Source organism: Oncorhynchus masou, chromosome 5 (assembly GCF_036934945.1).
Source record: "Oncorhynchus masou masou isolate Uvic2021 chromosome 5, UVic_Omas_1.1, whole genome shotgun sequence".
NCBI classification, from domain to species: Eukaryota; Metazoa; Chordata; class Actinopteri; order Salmoniformes; family Salmonidae; genus Oncorhynchus; species Oncorhynchus masou.
Genome location: NC_088216.1, coordinates 30,209,407 through 30,234,801, shown reverse-complemented (window position 1 = coordinate 30,234,801; position 25,395 = coordinate 30,209,407). Strand labels below are relative to the sequence as shown.

Genomic DNA, 25,395 nt, shown 5'->3' with positions numbered 1-25,395 from the left:
CTGTTTTTCAATCTCAAGGCCATCAGACTGTTACAACAGCCATCCCTAACACAGTGAGGCTGCTGGAATACATACAGACTTGAAATCATTTGCCACTTTAATAAATGGATCACTAGTCACTTTTATAATGCACTTTCATAATGTTTACATATCTTGCATCACTGAACTCATATGTATATACTGTATTTTATACCATCTGTTGCATCTTGCCTATGCCGCTCTGTCATTGCTCATCCATATATTTATATGTATATATTCTTATTCCATTCCTTTATTCAGATTTATGTGTATTAGAAAGTTTTTGTGGAATTGTTAGATATCGCTGCACTGTCGGAACAAGAAGCACAAGCATTTAGCTACACTCGCAATAACATCTGCTAACCATGTGTACATAATTTTCTTTACGAATGTAGTGAAGTAAAAGTAAAAGTTGTCACAATTATAAATAGAAAAGTGAAGTACAGATACCCCCAAAAACATCTTAAGTAGTATTTTAAAGACTTTTTACTTCAGTACATTACACCACTGGGGAATTGTAATGATGGTATGGAACTACACAGTAACTAAACTCATTTGAAACAGTATCTGGCAAGTTCCCTTTTCTTTTGTTTGACATAAGAGCAACTTGTAAAGTGTTTCTGAGGATCCATCAAAACTGTTCAACTTTAAGCATACTAAAGTAGACATTTTTCTGTCCATGTTTTATGAGCTATGCATTTTGTGCGTGCAGCATTTCCTATCTCTGGCCCAAAATAATGATTTCAACTAATGGTAGGAATTTTCTTGTCTCTGAACATTTGAAAGAAAAATATTATTTAAAATAGATTCATAGTCATCATACATAGTCAAGACCTAAACTGAATCATTTTCACATTGACTGTTCTCTGATTAAGGTTGTTACAATATGGTGCCCAAAACTGCATCATCAGAGCTAAATACAGGTGACCTCGAGCAACAACACAGCATATATATTTCATTCTGCAATATGTCACACTATTATTCATTTATGGAGACAGATAAGTGCCAATATTATGTAAATAATCAGAATACACAATCCTCAAATGTACATCAGTCACAATCCACAGACAGATACTTTTTGCCTTGTACTCACACAATATTATTTATGTACTTGACTTTACATCCTCCACCCCCCACCACCACACAGAAACGAGCCCCAGCGGGTAGATAATGATGGTTGGGATATTCTGAGGACAAGGGGGGAAGTTTGCAGTGTTTCCTGTTGTTATTATTATTACAACATGAGTATGCGTCCCAAATGGCGCCCTATTCTCTATGTAGTGCACTACCTTTTACCAGATTCCTATGGTCAAAAGTAGTGCACTACATAGAGAATAGTGTGGCATTTTGGACGCAAACCGTGGGACAATTCAGATTGCCCTGGAATGTGAAAAGAGCGAGTTAAGGGCCACAGAAAAAGGTCACGGCCGCAATTATCTCTGGCCTCTGCCTGACTGAGACAGCTGAGCAGGCCTGGTATTCTTCCTGTTGCCTGTTGCTGTTTTGGGGGCCAAATGGACAATGTTTCTTATCCCCCATGGGCCCACTTGGTAGCTATTCTCGTACTTTTAAAGAATCATAAAATTAAATTAAAAAAAAATATGAATAGGCTACCCGGAGGATGAACCTGAATGGGGCCAGTATGTGCATAAGTTATTAGGAATATACATACATACAGCGCCTTCAGAAAGTATTCACACCCCATTACTTTTTCCACATTTTGTTGTTTTGCAAAGTGGGATTCAAATGGATTTAATTATACATTTTTTCTTAACGATCTACACAAAATACTCTGTGTTACGAATCCCTTTTGGCCCGACAGTCTAGGGGGGATGGTAATGAGACTCGTAACATAACTCATGCAAATTATTATTGTGACAAAGGAAAAGTGTGAACGAAATAAGCACGACAACTGAAATCTACCGTCAAACTCTAGGTTTATTTATAAACACACGGTAATGGGGGGAGCAGGAAAAGGGGCTGAGCTGGACCCAAGGAAAGAAACAATAAGTATTCAAAAACACCCCTAAGCTAGACTAGCCTACTTTAACAACAGCTAACTAACTAACCAAAAATACAGTGGGTGGTCCGCCCAGTTCTAACTAGTGTATTTAACAAAGTTCACCTACGGGTAGTGTATGCCCATGGGCGACTTGTCTTGGTTTCCCCCTTTTCCACCAGCAATCAAACAAACACCATAACCAAAAACAATACTCACAGGTGATGACAAAGTGCTATGAGGTGCTTAAACAAAAGAGAGGTTACGACACAAAGCGAGAGTGAAACACAGAGACCTACAGACATGGCATTTACAGAGAGATTGAGCTGAGCTGAGGTCTAGAACAAACAAATGGGGTTTTTAAACCATGGGGAAGGAACTGTGATAGGTCAGGAAATTGGAGGAGGTGTGTCTTCTGATTGATGATTGATTGGGGAGTGATGATTTTCACCTGTGAGGGGAGAAGGAGAGAAAAGAAACACACACAGGATACACACACACACACACAGGATAACTGTATCCGTAACACTCCCACTTAAAAGAGCAACCCTAGGGGTTGCGACTACAGTATTTCAATTAATACTCCCAACAAAGCAACAACCTTGCAAAACATGCAGAAATCATTTTCACACACGAGACAAAGCATCTGCCAACACATTATCAGAACCCTTTTTGTGGCGGATCTCCAAATTATAATTTTGTACAATCAGCGCCCAACGCATAAGGCGCTGGTTCTGGTTGTACATTCGGTGGAGAAAAACTAAGGGGTTATGGTCAGTATATACAATCACGGGTAGGGCACTGGAACCAATATATACTTCAAAGTATTGCAGAGCCAACAACAAAGCAAGAGCTTCTTGTTCTATTGTCGCATAGTTTGTTTGACATTTATTAAATTTACGTGAAAAATAACAAACGGGATGATCCACTCCACTCTTGTCCTGCTGCAGTAGAACAGCACCAGCACCTCTGGCACTAGCATCTACCTCAAGTTTGAACGGTTGTTCAAAATCAGGAGCAGCAAGTACAGGTGTACTACATAAGAGTGCTTTCGCTGATTCAAAAGCTCTCTTACAATCAGGGGACCACTCAAATGATCTAGCCGGACTAAGCAAATCGGTCAATGGAGCAACTACCGCAGAGAAATTTTTACAGAAGCTACGGTAGTAGCCAACCATCCCTAAAAAGCGGCGTAGCTCTCGTCTGGTGGTAGGTGCAGGGAATGCAGTTATAGCCAAGACCTTGGCATTAACAGGGCGCACCTGTCCATGCTTCTCAGAGGGATCACACAATCCATCCTCTTGATCAACCTCTTTGAACAGAACAGTGTTCGACAAATCTCTCTCATCACCCTCTTGTCGTGCCTGAGCATGAGTGACAGCACAAGCGGGGAACACATGTGGATAATTCTGTGCCAGCTCATTCGAGAGAGAGTGGTCACTTTTATCCAATACTTCCAATACGGGTACTACATTTCCTCCGGCGATATCGTTACCCATTATGAAGGTCACACCTTTCACTGGCAACATAGGGCGTACCCCCACTCTGAATATTCCACTGATTAACTCAGAGTGTACTTTCACAAAGTGCAATGGCACTGGGACAAAACCCATTTCAATACCCTGCACTAACACACTGGAACCACAGTATGTATCGTCAGACAAGGGCAACACATCAGACAATATAAACGACTGCGCCGCACCAGTATCTCTAAGGATTTTAACCGGTCGTTGAGACGCTTCGTCATTCGTTAGGGACACAAACCCCTCGAAAATGAATGGTTCATAACTGCGGTCGGGGACTGAGACTTTCAAACTACAGTTACCCTGAGGCACCTGTTTTGTTGCAGACCTCACAACCGTACGAATTAGAGCAACACCTGTTGGTGGCTTGGCACGAAGAGGCATCCCTTGTTTGCGTTTAAGCAGGAAGCAATCATTAATCATATGTCCTACTTTATGACAATAGAAACATCGACGCTCATTCTTCTGGCGTGCTTGACATACTACTGCTGGCCGACTAGGACTAAAGGTAGGAAACTCAGTGGCTCTACTCTCAGTTTGAGCCGAAAACACACTCTTGTGCGTCAACACAAACTCGTCTGCCAACACAGACGCTTCTGCCAGGGAGGATACTTTCTGTTCGTTTAGGTAAACTACAATGCGTTCGGGTAAGCAATTTTTAAACTCTTCCAACAAGATTAACTCCCGGAGAGAGTTGAAATCAGTTACCTTACTAGCAGCATGCCATTTATCAAACAGATTTCCCTTGTCTCTAGCAAATTCCACATAAGTCTTACTAGAAGACTTTCTATGAGACCTAAATCTCTGTCGGTATGCCTCAGGCACAAGCTCATAGGCACGAAGAACAGTAGCTTTGACCACTTCATAATTCAAACTGTCCTCCAGAGGTAGCGCTGACAAAACCTCTTGGGCTTTACCAGTTAATTTACACTGAAGTAATAGGCACCAAACCTCTTCAGGCCATTTCAATGCTACGGCTATACGCTCAAATACACAAAAATAGGAGTCAACCTCTGACTCTCTGAACAAAGGTACTAAGGCAATCTGCCTACTAATGTCAAACGTGTTTGAGGACACAGCAGGTGAGGACGGCTCACAAACAGGCACAGTAGGACCGGAGGCTAGCCTCGCTGTCTCTGCCTCAAGTTCCATCTGGCGCATTTTGAACTCCAACTGCCTTTGTTCTCTGTCTGCCTCAATTTTACACATCTCTAAATGCCGTTGTTCTCGTTCTTTTTCTGCCTCTATTTTACACATCTCCAAATGGAGAGTCTCTCGCCTAATTTGGGCTCTCTCTTCCACCTCCAGTTGGAACTGTGCTAAACAGACATCCCTCCTGGCATCACCATTTGACAGTGGGGAGAGTGGATCAAAATGGGACAATGTGGCTGGTGTTTTAGCCTCTCCCTCATTATCAGACACCAATGGTCTTACAGGAGCAGCAACATCCGCTACAGGGGTAGTAGGCTCAGGCAGCAGTAACACAAGCACCTGCTCTTCCAACAATACATTTAATACTATCCGTTTCACCTCCGCCTTAACTAAACTCTGCGGAATCGATACTGAATAATGGTCAGCCAAGGTCATTAAATCAACTCTACGACATTTGTCAAAAACCTCCCACGAAGGGTTATCCAAAAAAGATTTCAAATCAAAAGTAGTCATTTTTACACTACTTCACAAGTGCCAAAGGAAACAGCAAACACTAATGCTACTTCAGCTATGACGCTCAACACTGAACTATGCCACTACAACAATCGACATGAGCGGCATGGGTGTCAGCTATGACATATCCCGGACGAGCCCCCACTTATGTTACGAATCCCTTTTGGCCCGACAGTCTAGGGGGGGATGGTAATGAGACTCGTAACATAACTCATGCAAATTATTATTGTGACAAAGGAAAAGTGTGAACGAAATAAGCACGACAACTGAAATCTACCGTCAAACTCTAGGTTTATTTATAAACACACGGTAATGGGGGTGCAGGAAAAGGGGCTGAGCTGGACCCAAGGAAAGAAACAATAAGTATTCAAAAACACCCCTAAGCTAGACTAGCCTACTTTAACAACAGCTAACTAACTAACCAAAAATACAGTGGGTGGTCCGCCCAGTTCTAACTAGTGTATTTAACAAAGTTCACCTACGGGTAGTGTATGCCCATGGGCGACTTGTCTTGGTTTCCCCCTTTTCCACCAGCAATCAAACAAACACCATAACCAAAAACAATACTCACAGGTGATGACAAAGTGCTATGAGGTGCTTAAACAAAAGAGAGGTTACGACACAAAGCGAGAGTGAAACACAGAGACCTACAGACATGGCATTTACAGAGAGATTGAGCTGAGCTGGGGTCTAGAACAAACAAATGGGGTTTTTAAACCATGGGGAAGGAACTGTGATAGGTCAGGAAATTGGAGGAGGTGTGTCTTCTGATTGATGATTGATTGGGGAGTGATGATTTTCACCTGTGAGGGGAGAAGGAGAGAAAAGAAACACACACACAGGATACACACACACACACAGGATAACTGTATCCGTAACACTCTGTAATGACAAAGTGGAACAACATTTGAATTGGAAAAAAATATTTAATGAAAAATAAAACATTTATACACTGAGTGTACAAAAATAGGAACAGCTGCTCATTCCATGACATAGACTGACCAGGTGAATCCAGGTGAAAGCTATGATCCCTTATTGATGTCACTTGTCAAATCCACTTCAATCAGTGTAGATGAAGGGGAGGAGACGTGTTAAAGAAGGATTTTAAGCAGTGAGACAATTGAGACACGGATTATGTATGTGTGCCATTCAGAAGGTGTTCCTAATGTTTTGTACACCGTGTATATCTTGATTAGATAAGTATTAAACCTCCTGAGTCAATACAGGTTAGAATCACCGTTGGCAGCGATTACAGCTGTGAGTCTTTCTGGGTTAGCCTCTCAGAGCTTTTCACACCTGAATTGTGCAACCAATTTTCAGGTCTTGTCAGATTTACACTGCATTCGGAAAGGAATGACTTTTTCCACATTTAGTTGCGTTACAGCCTTATTATAAAATGTATTAAATCGTTTTTTCCCCTCATTAATCTACACAAAATACCGCATAATGACAAATCAAAAATGAAAATATTATATTTACATAAGTATTCAGACCCTTTACTCAGTAATTTGTTGAAGCACCTTTGGAACCGCTTACAGCCTTGAGTCTTCTTGGGTATGACGCTACAAGCTTGGCACACCTTTATTTGGGGAGTTTCTCCCATTCTTCTCTGCACATCCTCTCACGCTCTGCCAGTTTGGATGGACAGCGTCGCTGCACAGTTATTTTCAGGTCTCTCCAGAGATGTTCAATTTGATACAAGTGCGGGCTCTGTCTGGGCCACTCCTGCATTGTCTTGGCTGTGTGCTTAAGCCCGTTGTCCTGTTGGAAGGTGAACCTTCATCCCAGTCTTAGGTCCTGAGCTCCCTGGAGCAGGTTTTCATCAAGGATCTCTCTATACATTGCTCTGTTCATCTTTCGCTCGATCCTGACTAGTTTCCCAGTCCCTGCCACTGAAAAATATCCCCACAGCATGATGCTGCCACCACCATGCTTCACCATAGGTGTGATTAATGATTAACAGGTGTGCCTTCTTTAAAGTTAATTTGTGGACTTTCATTCCTTCTTAATGCGTTTGAGCCAACCAGTTGTGTTGTGACAAGGTAGGGGGTATACAGAAGGTAGCCTTATTTAGTAAAAGACGAAGTCCATATTATGGCTCAAATATGCTCAAATAAGCAAAGAGAAACGACAGTCCATCATTACTTCAAGACATGAATGTCAGTCAATTCAGAAAATTTCAAGCGCTATGATGAAACTGGCTCTCATGAGGACTGCCACAGGAATGGAAGACCCAGAGTTACCTCTACTGCAGAGGATAAGTTAGAGTTACCAGCCTCAGAAATTGTAGCCCAAATAAATGCTTCACAGAGTTCAAGTAAGACACAAATCTCAACATCAACTGTTCAGAGGAGACTGTGTGAATCAGGTCTTCATGGTCAAATTGCTGCAAAGAAACCCATACTAAAGGACACCAGTAAGAAGAAGAGACTTGCTTGGGCCAAGAAACACGAGCAATGGGCATTAGGCTGGTGGAAATGTTTGGTTCCAACTGCCGTGTCAATGTGAACACATGATCTCCGCATGTGTATTTTCCACAGTAAAGCATGGAGGAGGAGGTGTTATGGTATGGAGGTGCTTTTCTGTTGACACTGCCCGTGATTTATTTAGAATTCAAGACACACTTAACCAGCATGGCTACCACAGCAGTCTGCAGTCATTTGCCATCCCATCTGGTTTGGGCTTAGTGGGACTATCATTTGTTTTTCAACAGGACAATGACCCAACACACCTCCAGGCTCTGTAAGGGTTATTTTGCCAAGAAGGAAAGAGATGGAGTGCTCCATTAGATGACCTGGCCTCCACAATCCCCTGACGTCAACCAAATTGAGATGGTTTGGGATGAGTCAGACAGCAGAGTGACAGAAAATTAGCCAACAAGTGCTCAGCATATGTGGGAACTACTTCAAGACCAATTGAAAATTATTCCAGGTGAACCTGGTTGAGAAAATACCAAGAGTGTGCAAAGCTGTCATCAAGGCAAGGGTGGCTATTTGAGAATCTGAAATGTAAAATATATTTTGATTTGTTTAACAGTTTTTTGGTTACTACATGATTCCATATGTGTTATTTCATAGTTTTGATGACTTCAAAATAAAGAAAAACCCTTGAACGAATAGGTGTTCTAAAACTTTGGACCGGTAGTGTACATCCCCATGTTCATCTTCCTCAGTGTGTTTAAATAAAGCTAAATAAACACTTGGGCTGCTTTATTCCCCTCTAACCGGGGGCGGCGTCAGTCACAATGCAGTTAAATACATAGACCCAGCTCACTCTCTTTCATGGTCCTTTGTCTCACCGGATTTGTGACTTTGCTGACACCACTAGAGCCCACAGAGACCACACAGGGTACTTTCCACACTGCCCACCTGCTGTCCAGTAGAGCATGGCCCCGGGGTCTCCAGTGAACTACTACAATTGTCACGCCCTGATCTGTTTCACCTGTCCTTGTGCTTGTCTCCACCCCCCTCCAGGTGTCGCCCATCTTCCCCACTTATCCCCTGGGTATTTATACCTGTGTTTTCTTTCTGTGCCAGTTCGTCTTATTTGTTCAAGTCAACCAGTGTTTTGTCTCAGCGCCTGCTTTTCGTCAGTCTCTCTTTTTCTCGTCTTCCTGGTTTTGACCCTTGCCTGTCCTGACTTTGCGTCTGCCTTCCGTCCGGTGCCCTTGCCCCTACTCTGGATTACCGACCTCTGCCTGACCTGACCCTGTGCCTGTCTGCCATCCTGTACCTTGGCCCCTTTACGCTGGATTATCGACCCCTGCCTGCCTTGACCTGTCTTTTGCCTGCCCCTGTTGATGCAATATACATTGTTACTTCAACACAGTCTGCACTTGGGTCTTACCTGAAACCTGATAACAATGTGGATTATACCCCCTCTCTGGATCCCCACACCTGCTGACGATGCATTATGGACCCTATGACCCCTCTCCTCCACCTATGTGATGATCTTCAGCACCAGGTGGGGCCAAATCCCCAGCAACCCAGCGCGTGGATTGTTCTTCTATGTTGGAGAACCAGGGAGTTGCAGCGTTGTGGACATCACTGCATATGTCATGAGTACAGGAAGCTTGTTTAGCCCGTATTGAGCAGAATATCCAGTATTTTCACATTATGCCACAGAAGACCAGATCCCGGGCTTCTACAGAACCACTAGTATTCCACTACCTCTCCCACTTTTCATCCCCATGTTCATCTTCCTTAGTGTGTTTAAATAAAGGTCCTGTATGTGTTAACTCTTGGGCTGCTTTATTCCCTCTAACCGAGGGCGGCGTCAGTGAGTCACAATCCAGTAAAATACGTAGAGCTGGGTCAAGGGTGTGAATACTTTCTGAAGGCACTGTACACACGCACACACACACACACACACACACACAGAGAGAGAGATGTGACACATGCATACACACACATATTTCATTTTCCAAGGTATGTTAAACCAAATCAAACCATCTGAATAATTGACCCCAGTGCACTACTCCCTTGTCACTGTTGTCAATCTCAGAGGACAATCTCTTCATCACTCAATACCTAGGTTTACCTAAACTGTATTCACATCCTACCATACCTTTGTCTGTACATTATACCTTGAAGCTATTTTATCGCCCCCAGAAACCTCCTTTTACGCTCTGTTCTAGACGACCAATTCTTATTGCTTTTAGCCATACCCTTATCCTATTCCTCATCTGTTCCTCTGGCGATGTAGAGGTGAATCCAGGCCCTGCAGTGCCTAGCTCCACTCCTATTCCCCAGGCACTCTCTTTTGATGACTTCTGTAACCGTAATAGCCTTGGTTTCATACATGTTAACATTAGAAGCCTCCTCCCTAAGTTTGTTATATTCACTGCTTTAGCACACTCTGCCAACCCGGATGTTCTAGCTGTGTCTGAATCCTGGCTTAGGAAGACCACCAAAAATTCTGAAATGTTCATCCCAAACTACAACATTTTCAGACAAGATAGAACTGCCAAAGGGGGCGGTGTTGCAATCTACTGCAAAGAGCCTGCAGAGTTCTGTCCTACTATCCAGGTCTGTACCCAAACAATTTGAACTTCTACTTTTAAAAATCCACCTCTCTAAAAACAAGTCTCTCACCGTTGCCGCCTGCTATAGACCACCCTCTGCCCCCAGCTGTGCTCTGGACACCATATGTGAACTGATTGCCCCCCATCTATCTTCAGAGCTCGTGCTGCTAGGCGCCCTAAACTGGAACATGCTTAACACCCCAGCCATCCTACAATCTAAGCTTGATGCCCTCAATCTCACACAAATTATCAATGAACCTACCAGGTACCTCCCCAAAGCCTTAAACACGGGCACCCTCATAGATATCATCCTAACCAACTTGCCCTCTAAATACACCTCTGCTGTCTTCAACCAAGATCTCAGCGATCACTGCCTCATTGCCTGCATCCGTAATGGGTCAGCGGTCAAACGACCTCCACTCATCACTGTCAAACGCTCCCTGAAACACTTCAGCGAGCAGGCCTTTCTAATCGACCTGGCTGGGGTATCCTGGAAGGATATTGATCTCATCCCGTCAGTAGAGGATGCCTGGGTATTCTTTTTAAATGCCTTCCTAACCATCTTAAATAAGCATGCCCCATTCAAGAAATTTAGAACCAGGAACAGATATAGCCCTTGGTTCTCCCCAGACCTGACTGCCCTTAACCAACACAAAAACATCCTATGGCGTTCTGCATTAGCATCGAACAGCCCCCGGGATATGCAGCTGTTCAGGGAAGCTAGAAACCATTATACACAGGCAGTTAGAAAAGCCAAGGCTAGCTTTTTCAAGCAGGAATTTGCTTCCTGCAACACTAACTCAAAAAAGTTCTGGGACACTGTAAAGTCCATGGAGAATAAGAACACCTCCTCCCAGCTGCCCACTGCACTGAAAATAGGAAACTCTCACCACTGATAAATCCACCATAATTGAGAATTTCAATAAGCATTTTTCTACGGCTGGCCATGCTTTCCACCTGGCTACTCCTACCCCGGTCAACAGCACTGCACCCTCCACAGCAACTCGCCCAAGCCTTCCCCATTTCTCCTTCTCCCAAATCCAGTCAGCTGATGTTCTGAAAGAGCTGCAAAATCTGGACCCCTACAAATCAGCCGATCTAGACAATCTGGACCCTTTCTTTCTAAAACATTATCTGCCAAAATTGCTATTACTAGCCTGTTCAACCTCTCTTTTGTGTCGTCTGAGATTCCCAAAGATTGGAAAGCAGCTGCGGTCATCCCCCTCTTCAAAGGGGGGGGGGGTCACTCTTGACACAAACGGCTACAGACCTATATCTATCCTACCCTGCCTTTCTAAGGTCTTCGAAAGCCAAGTCAACAAACAGATTACCGACCATTTTGAATCTCACCATACCTTCTCTGCTATGCAATCTGGTTTCAGAGCTGGTCATGGGTGCAGACCCACATCAAACATCTCCAATCCAAAGTTAAATCTAGAATTGGCTTCCTATTTCACAACAAAGCATCCTTTACTCATGCTGCCAAACATACCCTTGTAAAACTGACCATCCTACCAATCCTCGACTTCGGTGATGTCATTTACAAGATAGCCTCCAATACCCTACTCAACAAATTGGATGCAGTCTATCACAGTGCAATCCGTTTTGTCACCAAAGCCCCATATACTACCCACCATTGCGACCAGTACGCTCTCGTTGGCTGGCCCTCGCATCATATTCATCGCCAAACCAACTGGCTCCATGTAATCTACAAGACCCTGCTGGGCAAAGTCCCCCCTTATCTCAGCTCGCTGGTCACCATAGCATCTCCCACCTGTAGCACACGCTCCAGCAGGTATATCTCTCCAGTCACCCCCAAAACCAATTATTTCTTTGGCTGCCTTCCAGTTCTCTGCTGCCAATGACTGGAACAAACTACAAAAATTTCTGAAACTGAAAAAACGTATCTCCCTCACTAGGTTTAAGCACCAACTGTCAGAGCAACTCACAGATTACTGCACCTGTACATAGCCCACCTATAATTTAGCCCAAACAACTACCTCTTTCCCTACTGTATTTATTTATTTATTTATTTTGCTCCTTTGCACCCCATTATTTTTATTTCTACTTTGCACATTCTTCCACAGCAAATCTACCATTCCAGTGTTTTACTTGCTATATTGTATTTACTTTGCCACCATGGCCTTTTTTTGCCTTTACCTCCCCTTATCTCACCTCATTTGCTCACATCATATGTGAGCAAGGGTAGCAGGGTAGCCTAGTGGTTAGAGCATTGGACTAGTAACCGGAAGGTTGTGAGTTCAAACCCCCGAGCTGACAAGGTATAAATCTGTCGTTCTTCCCCTGAACAGGCAGTTAACCCACTGTTCCCAGGCCGTCATTGAAAATAAGAATTTGTTCTTAACTGACTTGCCTGGTTAGATAAAGGTAAAATTTTAAAAAAATATGTAGACTTGTTTATACTGTATTATTGACTGTATGTTTGTTTTACTCCATGTGTAACTCTGTGTCGTTGTATGTGTCGAACTGCTTTGCTTTATCTTGGCCAGGTCGCAATTGTAAATCAGAACTTATTCTCAACTTGCCTACCTGGTTAAATAAAGGTGGAAAAAATATTTTTAAAATATTTTTTTTAAATAAAAAAAATAAATGGAAGCAATACGGCAACATTTCACCAGCCAATGAGAAGGCAAAATGTATTACCATAATGCAAAGGTCTATCCTATCATCTCAGATTTACTTCCTGGAGTGCCTAGGGTGTAGGGGCAAGGGGTTGTTTTGGGATTTAGAAGAGTATGGCTACATTCTGAATCTCTACCCATGCACTCGTTCACTCCCCCTGATTCATTTAAAAGGATTGGATTGGTGCAAGCGTGACTGGAGAGTGTTTCCAACATATTCCTCACACCAGTCCATTATTTTTTGAATCTATAATAGTACCCACGTTGTATAAAAACTACAGTTTTCACTGTAGTGTTTTCGCTGACTACTGTAGTATTGACTGTGGTGTTGCGGACATGATTGTAGTACACTTTAGTATTTACAGTTTACTTATGCAATAAGGCCCGAGGAGGTGTAGTATATGGCCAATATACCATGGCTAAGGGCTGTTCTTATGCATGACGCAACGCGGAGTGCCTGGATACAGCCCTTAGCCGTGGTATATTTGCCATATACCCCAAACCCCCGAGGGGCCTTACTGCTATTATAAATTGGTTGCCAACATAATTAGACCAGTAAAACGTACAAAAAATTGTATACCCATGGTATATGGTCTGATATTCCACAGCTTTCAGCCAATCAGCATTCAGGGTTCAAACCACCTGGTTTATAATATCAAATAAATAATGTAGTAAAAAAAATGTGTATATTTATATAGTAATAACTGTTTTATTTTGGTAGACTGTAGTAATTACTGTAATGTTTTTGCAGACTGTAGTAATTACTGTAGTGTTTTTGCAGACTGTAGTGTTTTTGCGGACATTACTTTAGTATTTTCTATAGTGTTGGAGGTTTGAGGTAGTTCAGAGCTTCTGCTCTTTTCTATAACCTGTGGGGAACACAATATATGGTCTATACATTTATACAATTCCAGCCATTGCAATGAGCCCAACCTCTTATAGCTCCTCTCACCAGCCTCCACTGGTATATGCACATTAAATACTGCAGTATATACTTTAGTAATTACTGTAGTGTTTTTTGCAGACTGTAGTGTTTTTGTGGACGTTACTGTAGCATTTACTGTAGCGTTTTTGCAGTCTGTAGTATACTGTAGTATTTACTATATTATTCTACACTATACTACAAAATTCTATAGTAAGTACTACATATGATTGAGGGATACTACAGTGTGAAGTATAGTATTCTACAGTATACTACAGTTTACTACAGAATTCTAAAGTAAGTACCGTAGTATTCTATACTACACTGTAGTATGTTCCACTTCAGGAGAAGGGTAGAGAATCTGAACGGAACCATTGATTGAAGCATCCAAAAGACTTTGACTCCCTCTACTGTATTTGGCCATAACATGCTATTTATTTTTTATTTTATTTTATTCAACTTGGCAAGTCAGAATAAATTGATATTTACAATGACGGCCTACCCCGGCCCAACCCTCATCTAACGACGCTGGGCCAATTGTGCGCCACCATATGGGACTCCCGATCACGGCCGGTTGTTATACAGACCGGGATCGAACCAGAGTCTGCAGTGGCGCCTTAGACCACTGCGTCCCTCGGGAGCCCGATTGCTGTGGTATTGTAATCATTTGTAGATCCCTCACTTTGTTTTTTGTTAACTGTTTAAAAAACGAATAATATAATTCACAGATATATATAAAGCAAAGTGTAAAACATATTTTCTAGCTACGTTGATGTCAAACTAAAAGTATTACTAATAACATAGTGACACAATGCAATAATATTATAGTACAATGCAAAGAGTAGGATACCATGCAATGTCATGTCAGTACGTGCTAGGTCATTTTACACCAAAATGTAATATATGAGATCATATAAATTGCAGTGGTGTAAAGTACTTAAGGAAAAATACTTTAAAGTACTACTTAAGTAGTTTTTTGGGGGGTATCTGTACTTTACTATTCATATTTTTTGAATTTTTTTACTTTTACTCCAATATATTCCTACAGAATTCATTTTCTATTAAGATATCTCTACTTTTATTCAGTTTGACAATATTTGTACTTTTCCCACCGCTGCCATCTGGACAGTTGTGAATGGCAAATGAATGTAACACATATGTTGACCACTAGGTGGTGATAGAAGCCACCTATTGTAGTTTGGACCATGGTTCGTTGTGCCTTCTATGTGTAAGAAATTGAACTTGAACAGTTTTTTGACAATAGAACAAATATATTTTCATTGTCAATAAGGCTGAAACAGCGGTAATGTGATAAAATGAAAATTGAAAACTATCTACAGCTGCTCTACACCGCCTGGTACGGCAACTGCACCGCCCATTACAGCAGGGCTCTCCAGAGGGTGGTGCAGTCTGCACAACACATCACCAGGGGCACACTACCTGCCCCCCAGGACACCTACAGCAAGGCCAAAAAGATCCTCAAGGACAACAACCAACCGAGCCACTGCCTGTTCACCCTGTATCATCCAGAAGGCGAGGTCAGTACAGGTGCATCAAAGTTGGGACTGAGAGACTGAAAATATCTTATATCTCAAGACCATTAGATTAAACAGCCATCACTAACACAGTGAGACTGCTGCCTATATATATACTTGAAATCATTTGCCACTTTAATAAATGGAACACTAGTCACTTTAATAATGCCACTTTAATAATGTTTACATATCTTGCATTACTCATCTCATATGTATATACTGTATTTTATACCATCTATTGCATCTTGCCTATGCCGCTCTGTCATTGCTCATTCATATATTTATATGTACAGTATATATTCTTATTCCATTCCTTTACACAGATTTGTTTGTATTAGGTCGTTTTTGTGTAATTGTTAGATTACTTGTTAGATATTGCTGCACTGTCGGGAACTAAAAGCACAAGCATTTCGCTACACTCACAATAATATCTGCTAACCATGTGTATGTGACCAATACAATTTGATTTGATATATGTTTTTCTTTATTTTTTCTCATCACATTTTGTCAGTGAACAACAGATGTGTTTGGCAAATAATTGATGATGGTGCGATGAAAAATATGTTGAATTCCAGTAACTTCAGCTGTTATGAATGCATGATAATCATGATTGAGGTATTCAGGTTACTCACTAGTTCATACATTGTCTACATTAGGTATCATTAACCCTGTGTCCACATCTTCATAATATACCAGCACTACTTGAAAATGTAAATAGGAGGCACCTATCTATGATAAGTACAGGCCAAATTGTGATGTAAATGTAAAGTAATGAAAGTGACCTTATTGTGCGAAACAATAGAAATAGGGAAACACATACATCCTAATTTCGTATAGCCAAAATAGTCCACTGCTAGCTTTGGACATCCCTAAAAATTCTATAAGATCTGCAGTCCTTCGGGTCTGACGTCATCGTTTCCGCAAGCCCCCCCTCTCCACTTCCAGAGTCGGCGGCGTTGGCTTCTACCTACAGAATCCAACATGGAGTAACCAGAGATGGGGCTCGTACGGGGCCATCCTCACCGACATCAACGCACGATTTTAATTACCGCATTTCAGCATGGGGCGCGACGGGATTAAATCGGTGGAGGTATTCCAAAGGGATTTACTCTCTCGTGGATGCGCTCGAATAATTGTAGTAAAGTGCTGAGAGACGAAGAAGAGAAGCGAGAAATAACGCAAACACACTGAAAAAACACTCGGAAAACTAAACTACGGCTGTTAGTGTGTGATCGAGGGGTTGGACGAGAAGGGAAAGATAAAATGAAGACACCACATTACGTACCCTCGGCGGGATATTATTGTAGGTGAAACGAAAAAATGACCGAGGAAACACACCCAGATGAGTGAGTAGCCTATAACGTTAGCTACTTCACAAAAGTAGTCTTAATTCTTATTTTGCATGTTATAAATTCTCGAATTATACTCATGTTATGCATGTCTGTTGATGGGTTACTGAGATGGATGAGGAGAGTGGACCTAAAGTTTTTTTCCCCCGAAGTTGAGAATGCTTTGTTACAATGTAACGTTAGTGGACAGAGGAGCGAGATGGTTAGGCCCCCTCGCCCTCCTGAACGACTACAGTCTTGAAAGAGGGGGGGACGAGGGGAGGGGTTGGATCGGAAACATTTTGTAAAGGGTTTACAGTGAATAGTTTCAACTGCACTTCATATCACCATTTGCCATGCAAATAACACGGTAGAATTTATAACATTGTATGTTGACCACAATGTAGATTATGTGGGTGCACGGTCACGGAAAAAGTAGCTTTCGTTTGCATTGTTGGCGCTGTTGGCTAGAAAGTCTTTCTTTGTGGGGGACTGATATGCCATATCCGCCATTTCTTTTCGTGAATCGCTCTAATTTGCATACTGTTCTTCATTCATAAAAATACCAACGGCGAAGGCCGAGAGGGTGCGCGCCGCATTGATAGAGTTTACACGAATATTTCATAGTTTTCTGAGTACGATCAAATATGAATGTCTAGTTGGAAAGATAATCCAGTTGATTCAGTCCAGTGCCGATAGTCAACATTTCCGTCCTAAACTGTTTTATTTTCTTAAGTACCTTGAGCGTTACGTTAGGCTTTTTGGTTGGTTATTACATTTTTTCTCCCTCTATTTCTAGGGGTCAACCCATTTTCACACATGCCATTTTCTCGTGTACAAGTTCCTTCCATTTTATAGGCATACACACTTTTGCTTTTCAAAATAGATATCCTATTGTAGCCTACATATAGCTTCCTCAGTGAAGGAAGGAGGAGGACCATCCTATTCATTGAATTTCATAAAAATGGTGAAACATTAAAAAAAAAATATTTTTTAGATAAAACTATAGGTACTAAATATTTTCACATTTCACCAAATAATAGGGATGGACATCTGCCATTTTTTTTTTATTACTTTGAGTACTTGCATGATTGTTTTTCCAGTACTCAAATGAAGAAAAAAAAAATATTTTTAGAACATTTATCTATATGCCACCAACGCATAATTTATCATAACCATTACAAATAACACATCCTAATTGCTAAAATTCCCCAGTCAATAAAAAAGTGCAATTTTAAAAGTAATTAATTGACAAAGTCATTTCACATGGTTATATTTTATCGTGGAACACAATCTTTAATAAGTTAGTAGCCTCAGCAGTGGTGTTTGCTTGTAGAATCATATGGCTGTGCAATGGCATAGCCTTGTTTTTTAATCATTTTTTTCCAGGCTCAATTTTGTGAGTTGAAAGACCATTTTTTAGGGTTACAAACTCAAATCTGTCTTTTTTCAATATACATGCATTTGATTTAGTTGCCCTAGGCTTAATGATTCTGATGAAAATATGCCATTTCTATTTATCAATCTGTTCATATTTTCAGTGTGGAACCTGTCGCTGTTTAGGGGGGTTATAGCATAGGCTAACCAATTCTAAATGGCACTAGCAGTTCGCAAAGTAGTGTCGTCACTAGTTGCCACAGTCATAAACCCTGCCTATTTCTACAATTTCTCCTCTTAATATTTTATTTAAACTTAACCCTAAGGTTAACCACACTGCTAACCTTATGCCTAACCTTAAATTAAGCCTGAAAAGCAATTTTTTGTTTTAATAATGTTTTACAGTATAGCCAATTATGACTTTGTGGCTGTGGTAACTAGTCACAACTGCAAAGTAGCCTGAGTGGAAATTAGACTGGATGCAATTATTCCAAAACAGCAACTTGTTGTTGGAACACGTATTTCCTTCAGTCAACCAGTCCATTTTGAATTTGTGATAAAACTATCAGCATTTGGCATGGAATGTAGCTTGTATATCCTCATCAGTTAGATATGTTTTTTTTATAGGCATTTGTATTTCTAAAGACCTAGCGCGAGGTTGTGTGTGGCACACAGCATGCATGTATAGAGGGAGCGGTCAGAAACACAATTGAGTGAGAGACAATGGGAAAGGGAATTTAGGGGGAACCATTTGGTACATTTGATTTTTTTGCAATTTAGCAGGCATTCTTATCCAGAGCGACTTAGTAGGCCTACATCATTTTTTTATATTGGGCCCCTGCGTGAATCGAACCGATAACGTTAGCATTGCAAGCACCATGCTCTACCAACTGAGCCACACGGGACCGCTTTGTTTTGTTTTTGTTGTGCTCTTGCAAATGCATATGTACAAAAGGAACACGAGTCAAAGCAAATTAACGTTGTCGTCAAAGATGACCGAGTTTTGACCAAATCTTTTTTACAGTAGTTGAAAAAACGTGATCTCCGATTAAAGATAGGTTTGATGTAAGTTACTCATACCCATTCCTACCAAATAACTGATTAAAACACAGTTTGCAATGGTCTGCAGTAGCCTCAACAGCACCCTCTAGAGTAGCACCATGGTGTAGCCGGAGAACAGCTGGCTTCCGTCCTCCTCTGGGTACATTGACTTCAATACAAAACCTAGGAGGCTCATGGCTCTCACAATCTTACATAGACTTATACAGTAACCCTAACCATAGCTATATCTTCTTGTAATTTTTCTTCTTAGTTTACCTTTCACTTACTTAGCTAATGTAGCCAATTTAGGCAGTATTGAATGTGTCACTTTTGATTACTCCATTTTGTCTCTCAACCTGTGCACCCATGGTGTAAACTTTAATTTTTAGGCAAGGTTGTAGCAACCTCGTGATGGGTATAAATTCAATGATCATGTAGTAGCCAAAACCTATTGATGTGACACTGAGCTGGGTGAATGGAATATGAATGACAGTCATCCATGCTATAAGTTGAATTCTGAGAAAAGTGGGACGCTTTTTGCATTTCTGTCTTCTGTAACCTCTTTCGATGTCTCCAACATATTAGCCCAACAAATGATACAACCAATGATACAATAGTCATCCCTAATATTAAACGGCACTGACCACCACTGGCCTACACGTTCTATAAGGCATATGTTTCTGGGTGTAGAGTACACTTTGGATGTTTGGCAATAAAGGTTCTGTTGCTCATAGCTTTATGTCCTTTATCCTGCGTGTAGAGATTTGGCAGTAGCCTACTCCTTCAGGTCATGAGTTATCTTTTCTTCTAATGATTTATGGTACACTCACACCCCTATAGGTAAACACATGACTCAGATGGTAATGTAAAAGGACATATAATAGTTTGCGCTTGTGAAATGTCTATCCGAACTGAAAGTGCTAAAAGAAGCAGGTTACTTCAATCCATAACCGTTGGCGTTGACATTTCTTAAGCAATTGAACATGATTGAAAGGTGGGAATGTTGGAACAAAAGTCGTCTTGGCAACTTTTCATGTGTGCACAAAAGGATACGTGGGATGCTCAAGTTCTCGAATGATATCACAAGTTTTAGTACCCTCAAGCAACAGGCCAGAGTAGTTACACAACAGTATTCCTGCAAATTCCAGCTTCATACAGTACACAACTGTTAAAGACTGTTTTATTATATGTATCCAAATGGCTAATAGTGGTCCAGTTTTATTGGTCTAAGTGCAATAAAACTCAGCTGTACTATTCTAGACAGCAAGTTTGTGAGGTGTTGCCTTGCCTTGCATTCCCCCAATCCCCCCTGTTTCCGGAGGTTGGGTTGGCTAGTTGTATTGATCAGAGTAATGACGCCCCAGAACCGGCAAACTCTGAGCTGTCAATAACTGAGAGGAGGAAATGACATTGAGGAAAGGTCACCACAATTCTCCCCATCTTCCCAGCCCCATTACTGCCCTGGATCGATTTCATATCAACCCTCCCCTTCCATGAGCTGGGCCAGCAGGGTTCAGCTCAACAACGGCAAAATGAAGCAGAGACGAGATGAAACTATTGGAGCCAAATAATTGCTGTTAGTGGTGTAAGTTTTCCCTGTACCGAAACGTTGTTTGAACGTCAACAAAGAGATACCTCATTGCCATAGGCTTAATGTCTATCACCAATGACATGAAGCTTGTCATTACACGAATAATACTGCACGAGACAGTCTTTTTCATTCTAAGGTCTCGATCCTGACTTAAACTGCTCCAAACGTTGAGGGACTCAAAACGTGGTCAACCTGTACACAACAAAAACCATTGGGGCTTTTTGTCTAGTGATTGGGAAGTCACGGGGCAGAGATGGTGTTTGCCATTTGGGCTATAGGACATGTGTAATGGAAGATGGATTTCCTTTACTTCAGTTCAATAGTGGCATTGCACGGGTCCACATTCTGCCTCTATCGACTTCGCCACACAGACCCGCTCACGTTTCGGATATCTGTCGACAGGGGAGCGCATGTGAAAGCACCGCACAAGGTCACAGTGTCCTTTTCCTCTCCCCCCCCCCCTCTCCCCGGTTTGGTTGACTTGGTTAAAGAGCATAGTCCCTCTCTTTGTGACGGCGGGGGAACTCATTCGCAGTGACCAAGTGAAACAACATCTGCTCCATCTCTCTGCTGATAGGGAAACGGAGATCTGACCATTTTGTATGGGGATGATGTCATAAGCATGTGTGGAGTTTTCATTCGTTTTCTCCTGTGTCCGTGGACCACCTGAGGCAACAGTGTGCTCGAACGGCTAAACCTGTACGTCCAGCCGATGGGCCTTTGGCGTAATGTTTGCTTTAGCAGCGTCACCCATTGCTGGTGAACAGTTTGACATCATGACTAGTTTAGCAGATATTAGATTTTGGCATGTAAAAGGAAGTTCAGTTTACTGTCGCAAAGAATTAGTTATATTCCTCGTTTTTCCTTTGCCAATGTACAGTACATTTGCCCCAATGGAGGTTTAAAAAGACTCCCAAAAAAATCACACAAGACAAAAACTCAAGACACTTCTGTTGGAAGTGTAGTCTACAACTTCAAGACGCAAACTTATGCAGTAGGAAATGGTCACTAACATACTCTGTCTTGATGCCCCATTGAGGACCAATCAAAACTACCAACAGGTTTCTTAGCTAATAGATTATTGGATTTTATGTGATTGTGTGCGTGTTGTGTGTTTTGGGGGTTTATAAGCAGGCGAGGTAAGATTAAGCCAAGCCTTATCACATCGTTTTCTTATCTGCGAAAGGGTGCAGAGGTTGGAACAATTTGAGCAGATTATTGTTTTATTTTTTACCCCTGTGTGGCAGTTTGTTTTATTTTATTTATTTTGGCAGTAGGTTTGGCTATGTGGTTATGGAACAGCTGCTCAAGTAACATTTACGTGCAGAAATGTAACACTCTTTCTGTATGCCACATTTAAAAGTGCCGTCGAACTACAGTACCAGTCAAGTTTGGACACGTACTTATTCAAGGGTTTTCCTTTTATTTGTACTATTTTCCACATTGTAGAATAATAGGGAAGACATCAAAGCTATGAAGTAACATATATGGAATCATGTAGTAAAGAAGTATCTCATGTTCCGTAGTGGTGGTAGTGTGTGTCTGGAGTATATTAATAAAGTGTGTTGTTGCACTCAGTCTGTAGTGCCACCACTAGGCATGTGGTCTGTAGCCACAGATTACATGCCTCTCATTTTCTGTCCAATTTCAGCTGCCAGCCATACTGTGACATCTTCATTCTGAATTTGGTATACCTTTCATATAAAGGTCCCCGTACATACTAGAGCATACTATACCAATCGGAGATGTGTAGGGAGAGGAATGTTGGATAGTAAAGGGGAGAAATTGCAGAGTAGATATTGGAGAACAGTTGACGTGGGGTCACACATGCATATGTATTTATGTTAAGAATAAAAAGATGAACACTGCGTTTAATTATAGATGTAGTTCGCCAACCTTATGTCCAGTCCACTGTGTGTGTGTGTACACAAACAAACACTACCATTCAAAAGTTTGGGGTAACTTAAAAATGTCCTTGTTTATAAAGAAAAACACTTTTTTGTCCATTTAAAATAACATCAAATTGATCAGAACTACAGTGTTGACATTGTTAATGTTGTAAATGACTATTGTAGCTGGAAACGGCTGATTTAAAAAAATAAATAAAATGGAATATCTACATAGGCGTACAGAGGCCCATTATCAGCAACCATCACTCCTGTGTTCCAATGTTACGTTGTTAGCTAATCCATGTTTATGATTTTAAAAGGCTTATTGATCATTAGAAAACCCTTTTGCAATTATGTTAGCACCGCTGACAACTGTTGTTCTGATTAATGAAGCAATAAAACTGTCCTTCTGGAGCATCAGCATTTCTGGGTTCGATTACAAGCTCAAAATGGCCAGAAACAAAGCACTTTCTTCAAAAACTCGTCTATTCTTGTTCTGAGAAATGAAGGCCATTCCATGTGAGAAATTGCCAAGAAACTGAAGATCTCATACAATGCTGTGTACTACTCCCTTCACAGAACAGAGCAAACTGGTCTAAACAGAATAGAAAGATGAGTGGGAGGCCCCGGTGCACAACTGAGCAAGAGGACAAGTACATTAGTGTCTAGTTTGAGAAACACACACCACAAGTCCTCAACTGGCAGCTTCATTAAATAGTACCCGCAAAACACCTGTCTCAACGTCAACCGTGAAGAGGCGACTCCGGAATGCTGGCCTTCTAGGCAGAGTTGCAAGGAAAAAGCCACATCTCAGACTGGCCAATAAAAAGAAAAGATTAAGATGGGCAAAAGAACACAGACACTGGGCCGAGGAACTCTGCCTAGAAGGCCAGCATCTCAGAGTCGCCTCTTCACTGTTGATGTTGAGACTGGGGTTTTGCTGGTGTTTTCTCTCTTTGCTTATTTGAGCTGTTCTTGCCATAATATGGACTTAGTGCTATTCGGCAAAAGACCATTTCTGTATACCACCCCTACCATGTCATAACACAACTGATTGGCTCAAAAGCATTAATTAAGAAGGAAAGAAATTCCACAAATTAACGTTTAACAAGGCACACCTGCTAATTGAAATTAAATTCAATCCAGGTGACAACCTCATGAAGCTGGTTGAGATAATGCCAAGCGTGTGCAAAGCTGTCATCAAGGCAAACGGTGACTATTTTGAAGAATCTCAAATCTAAATATATTTTATGTTTAACACTTTTCTTTGGTTACTACATGATTCCATATTTGTTATTTCATAGTTTTGATGTCTTGACTATTATTCTACAATGTAGAAAATAGTAAAAAAATAAAGAAAAACCCTTGAATGAGTAGGTGTGTCGAAACTTTACTTCCAAGCCAAATTTCTTTCCGCGCCAACAGGAAAACCCAGCACGAACGCACTCTTCCTCTTCCAATCTGAGCCATATTAACAGCGCTCTGACCTAATGAGAATGGGTGGGCACCAAGGGTGGTCAATCATACACTACATGGCCAAAAGTATGTGGTCACCCCTTCAAATTAGTGGATTCTGCTGTTTCAGCCACACCTGTTCCTCAGTGATGTATACAATTGAGTACGCAGCCATGCAATCTCCATAGACAAACACTGGCAGTAGAATGGTCCGTACTGAAGAGTCCAGTGACTTTCAACATGGCCCTGTCATAGGATGCCACCCTTCCAACAAGTCAGTTCGTAAAATTTCTGCCCTGCTAGAGCTGCGCCGGTCAGCTGTAATTGTTATTGTGAAGTGGAAACGCCTAGGAGCAACAACGGCTCAGACGTGAAGTGGTAAGCCACACAAGCTCACAGAACGGGACTGAAGTGGTGAAGCGCGTAACGCGCACAAAGCCTAAGACACCATGCGCAATGCCAAGCATTGGCTTGTAAAGCTTGCCACATTTGGACTCTGGAGCCGTGGAAATACGTTCTCTGGAGTGATGAATCACGCTTCACCATCTGGCACTCCAACGGACAAATCTGGGTTTGGCGGATGCCAGAAGAACGCCACCTGCCCCAATGCATAGTGCCAAGTATAAAGTTTGGTGGAGGAGGAATAATGTTCTGGGGCTCTTTTTCATGGTTCGGGCTAGGCCTCTTAGTTCCAGTGAAGGGAAATCTTAATGCTACAGCATACAAAAGCTTTCTAGATGATTCTGTGCTTTCAACTTTATAGCAGCAGTTTGAGGAAGGCCCTTTCCTGTTTCAGCATGACAATGCACCGATGCACAAAGTGAGGTCCGTACAGAAATGGTTTGTCGCGATCGTTGTGGAAGAACGTGTCTGGCCTGCACAGAGCCCTGACCTCAACTCCATCAAACACCTTTAGGATGAATTGGAACTCTGATTGCGAGCCAAGCCTAATTGCCCAACATCAGTGTGCTGACCTCACTCATGCTTTTGTGGCTGAATGGATGCGAATACCCGCAGCAATGTTCCAACATCGAGGGGAGAGCCTTCCCAGAAGAGTGGAGGCTGTTATAGCAGCAAAGGGGGGACCAACTCCATAATAATGGCCATGATTCTGGAATGAGATGTGTTTCAGGTGAGGCTGGTGCCCCTCTCCTCGAACCGCCCCTAACTGAAATGAATTGGGGCATGAATAGACAGGACGGCTAAGCGGAGGAGATGCAGTGTGTCTGAATAGGGTCAGACTAATGCATTCGGGGCACCTACACTAAGCCAAAAATAATAGCTTTTTTAGGGGGGGGGGTGTCAACTTCATGCATTTCAACACATTTTGCCATGGGGCAGAGAAATTAGCAATTTTATGCTATTCTACACATTTTGTCATTGGGCA

At 41.8% G+C, this 25,395-nt stretch overlaps 1 protein-coding gene across 4 annotated transcripts in view; it reads left to right on the top strand.

Moving 5' to 3' along the window:
* Positions 1–16,261: 16,261 nt before the first annotated feature.
* LOC135539385 (sprouty-related, EVH1 domain-containing protein 2-like) overlaps positions 16,262–25,395 on the top strand; it is a 31,585-nt gene continuing 22,451 nt past the window's right edge. For 3 of the 4 annotated variants that reach the window (XM_064965238.1, XM_064965237.1, XM_064965235.1), the window contains exon 1: positions 16,262–16,673. In XM_064965238.1, coding sequence (XP_064821310.1) covers positions 16,648–16,673 — 26 coding nt within the window. In that variant the 5' untranslated portion in view covers positions 16,262–16,647. The remainder of the gene's footprint in view (positions 16,674–25,395) is intronic. The other variant, XM_064965239.1, reaches the window with a different exon arrangement.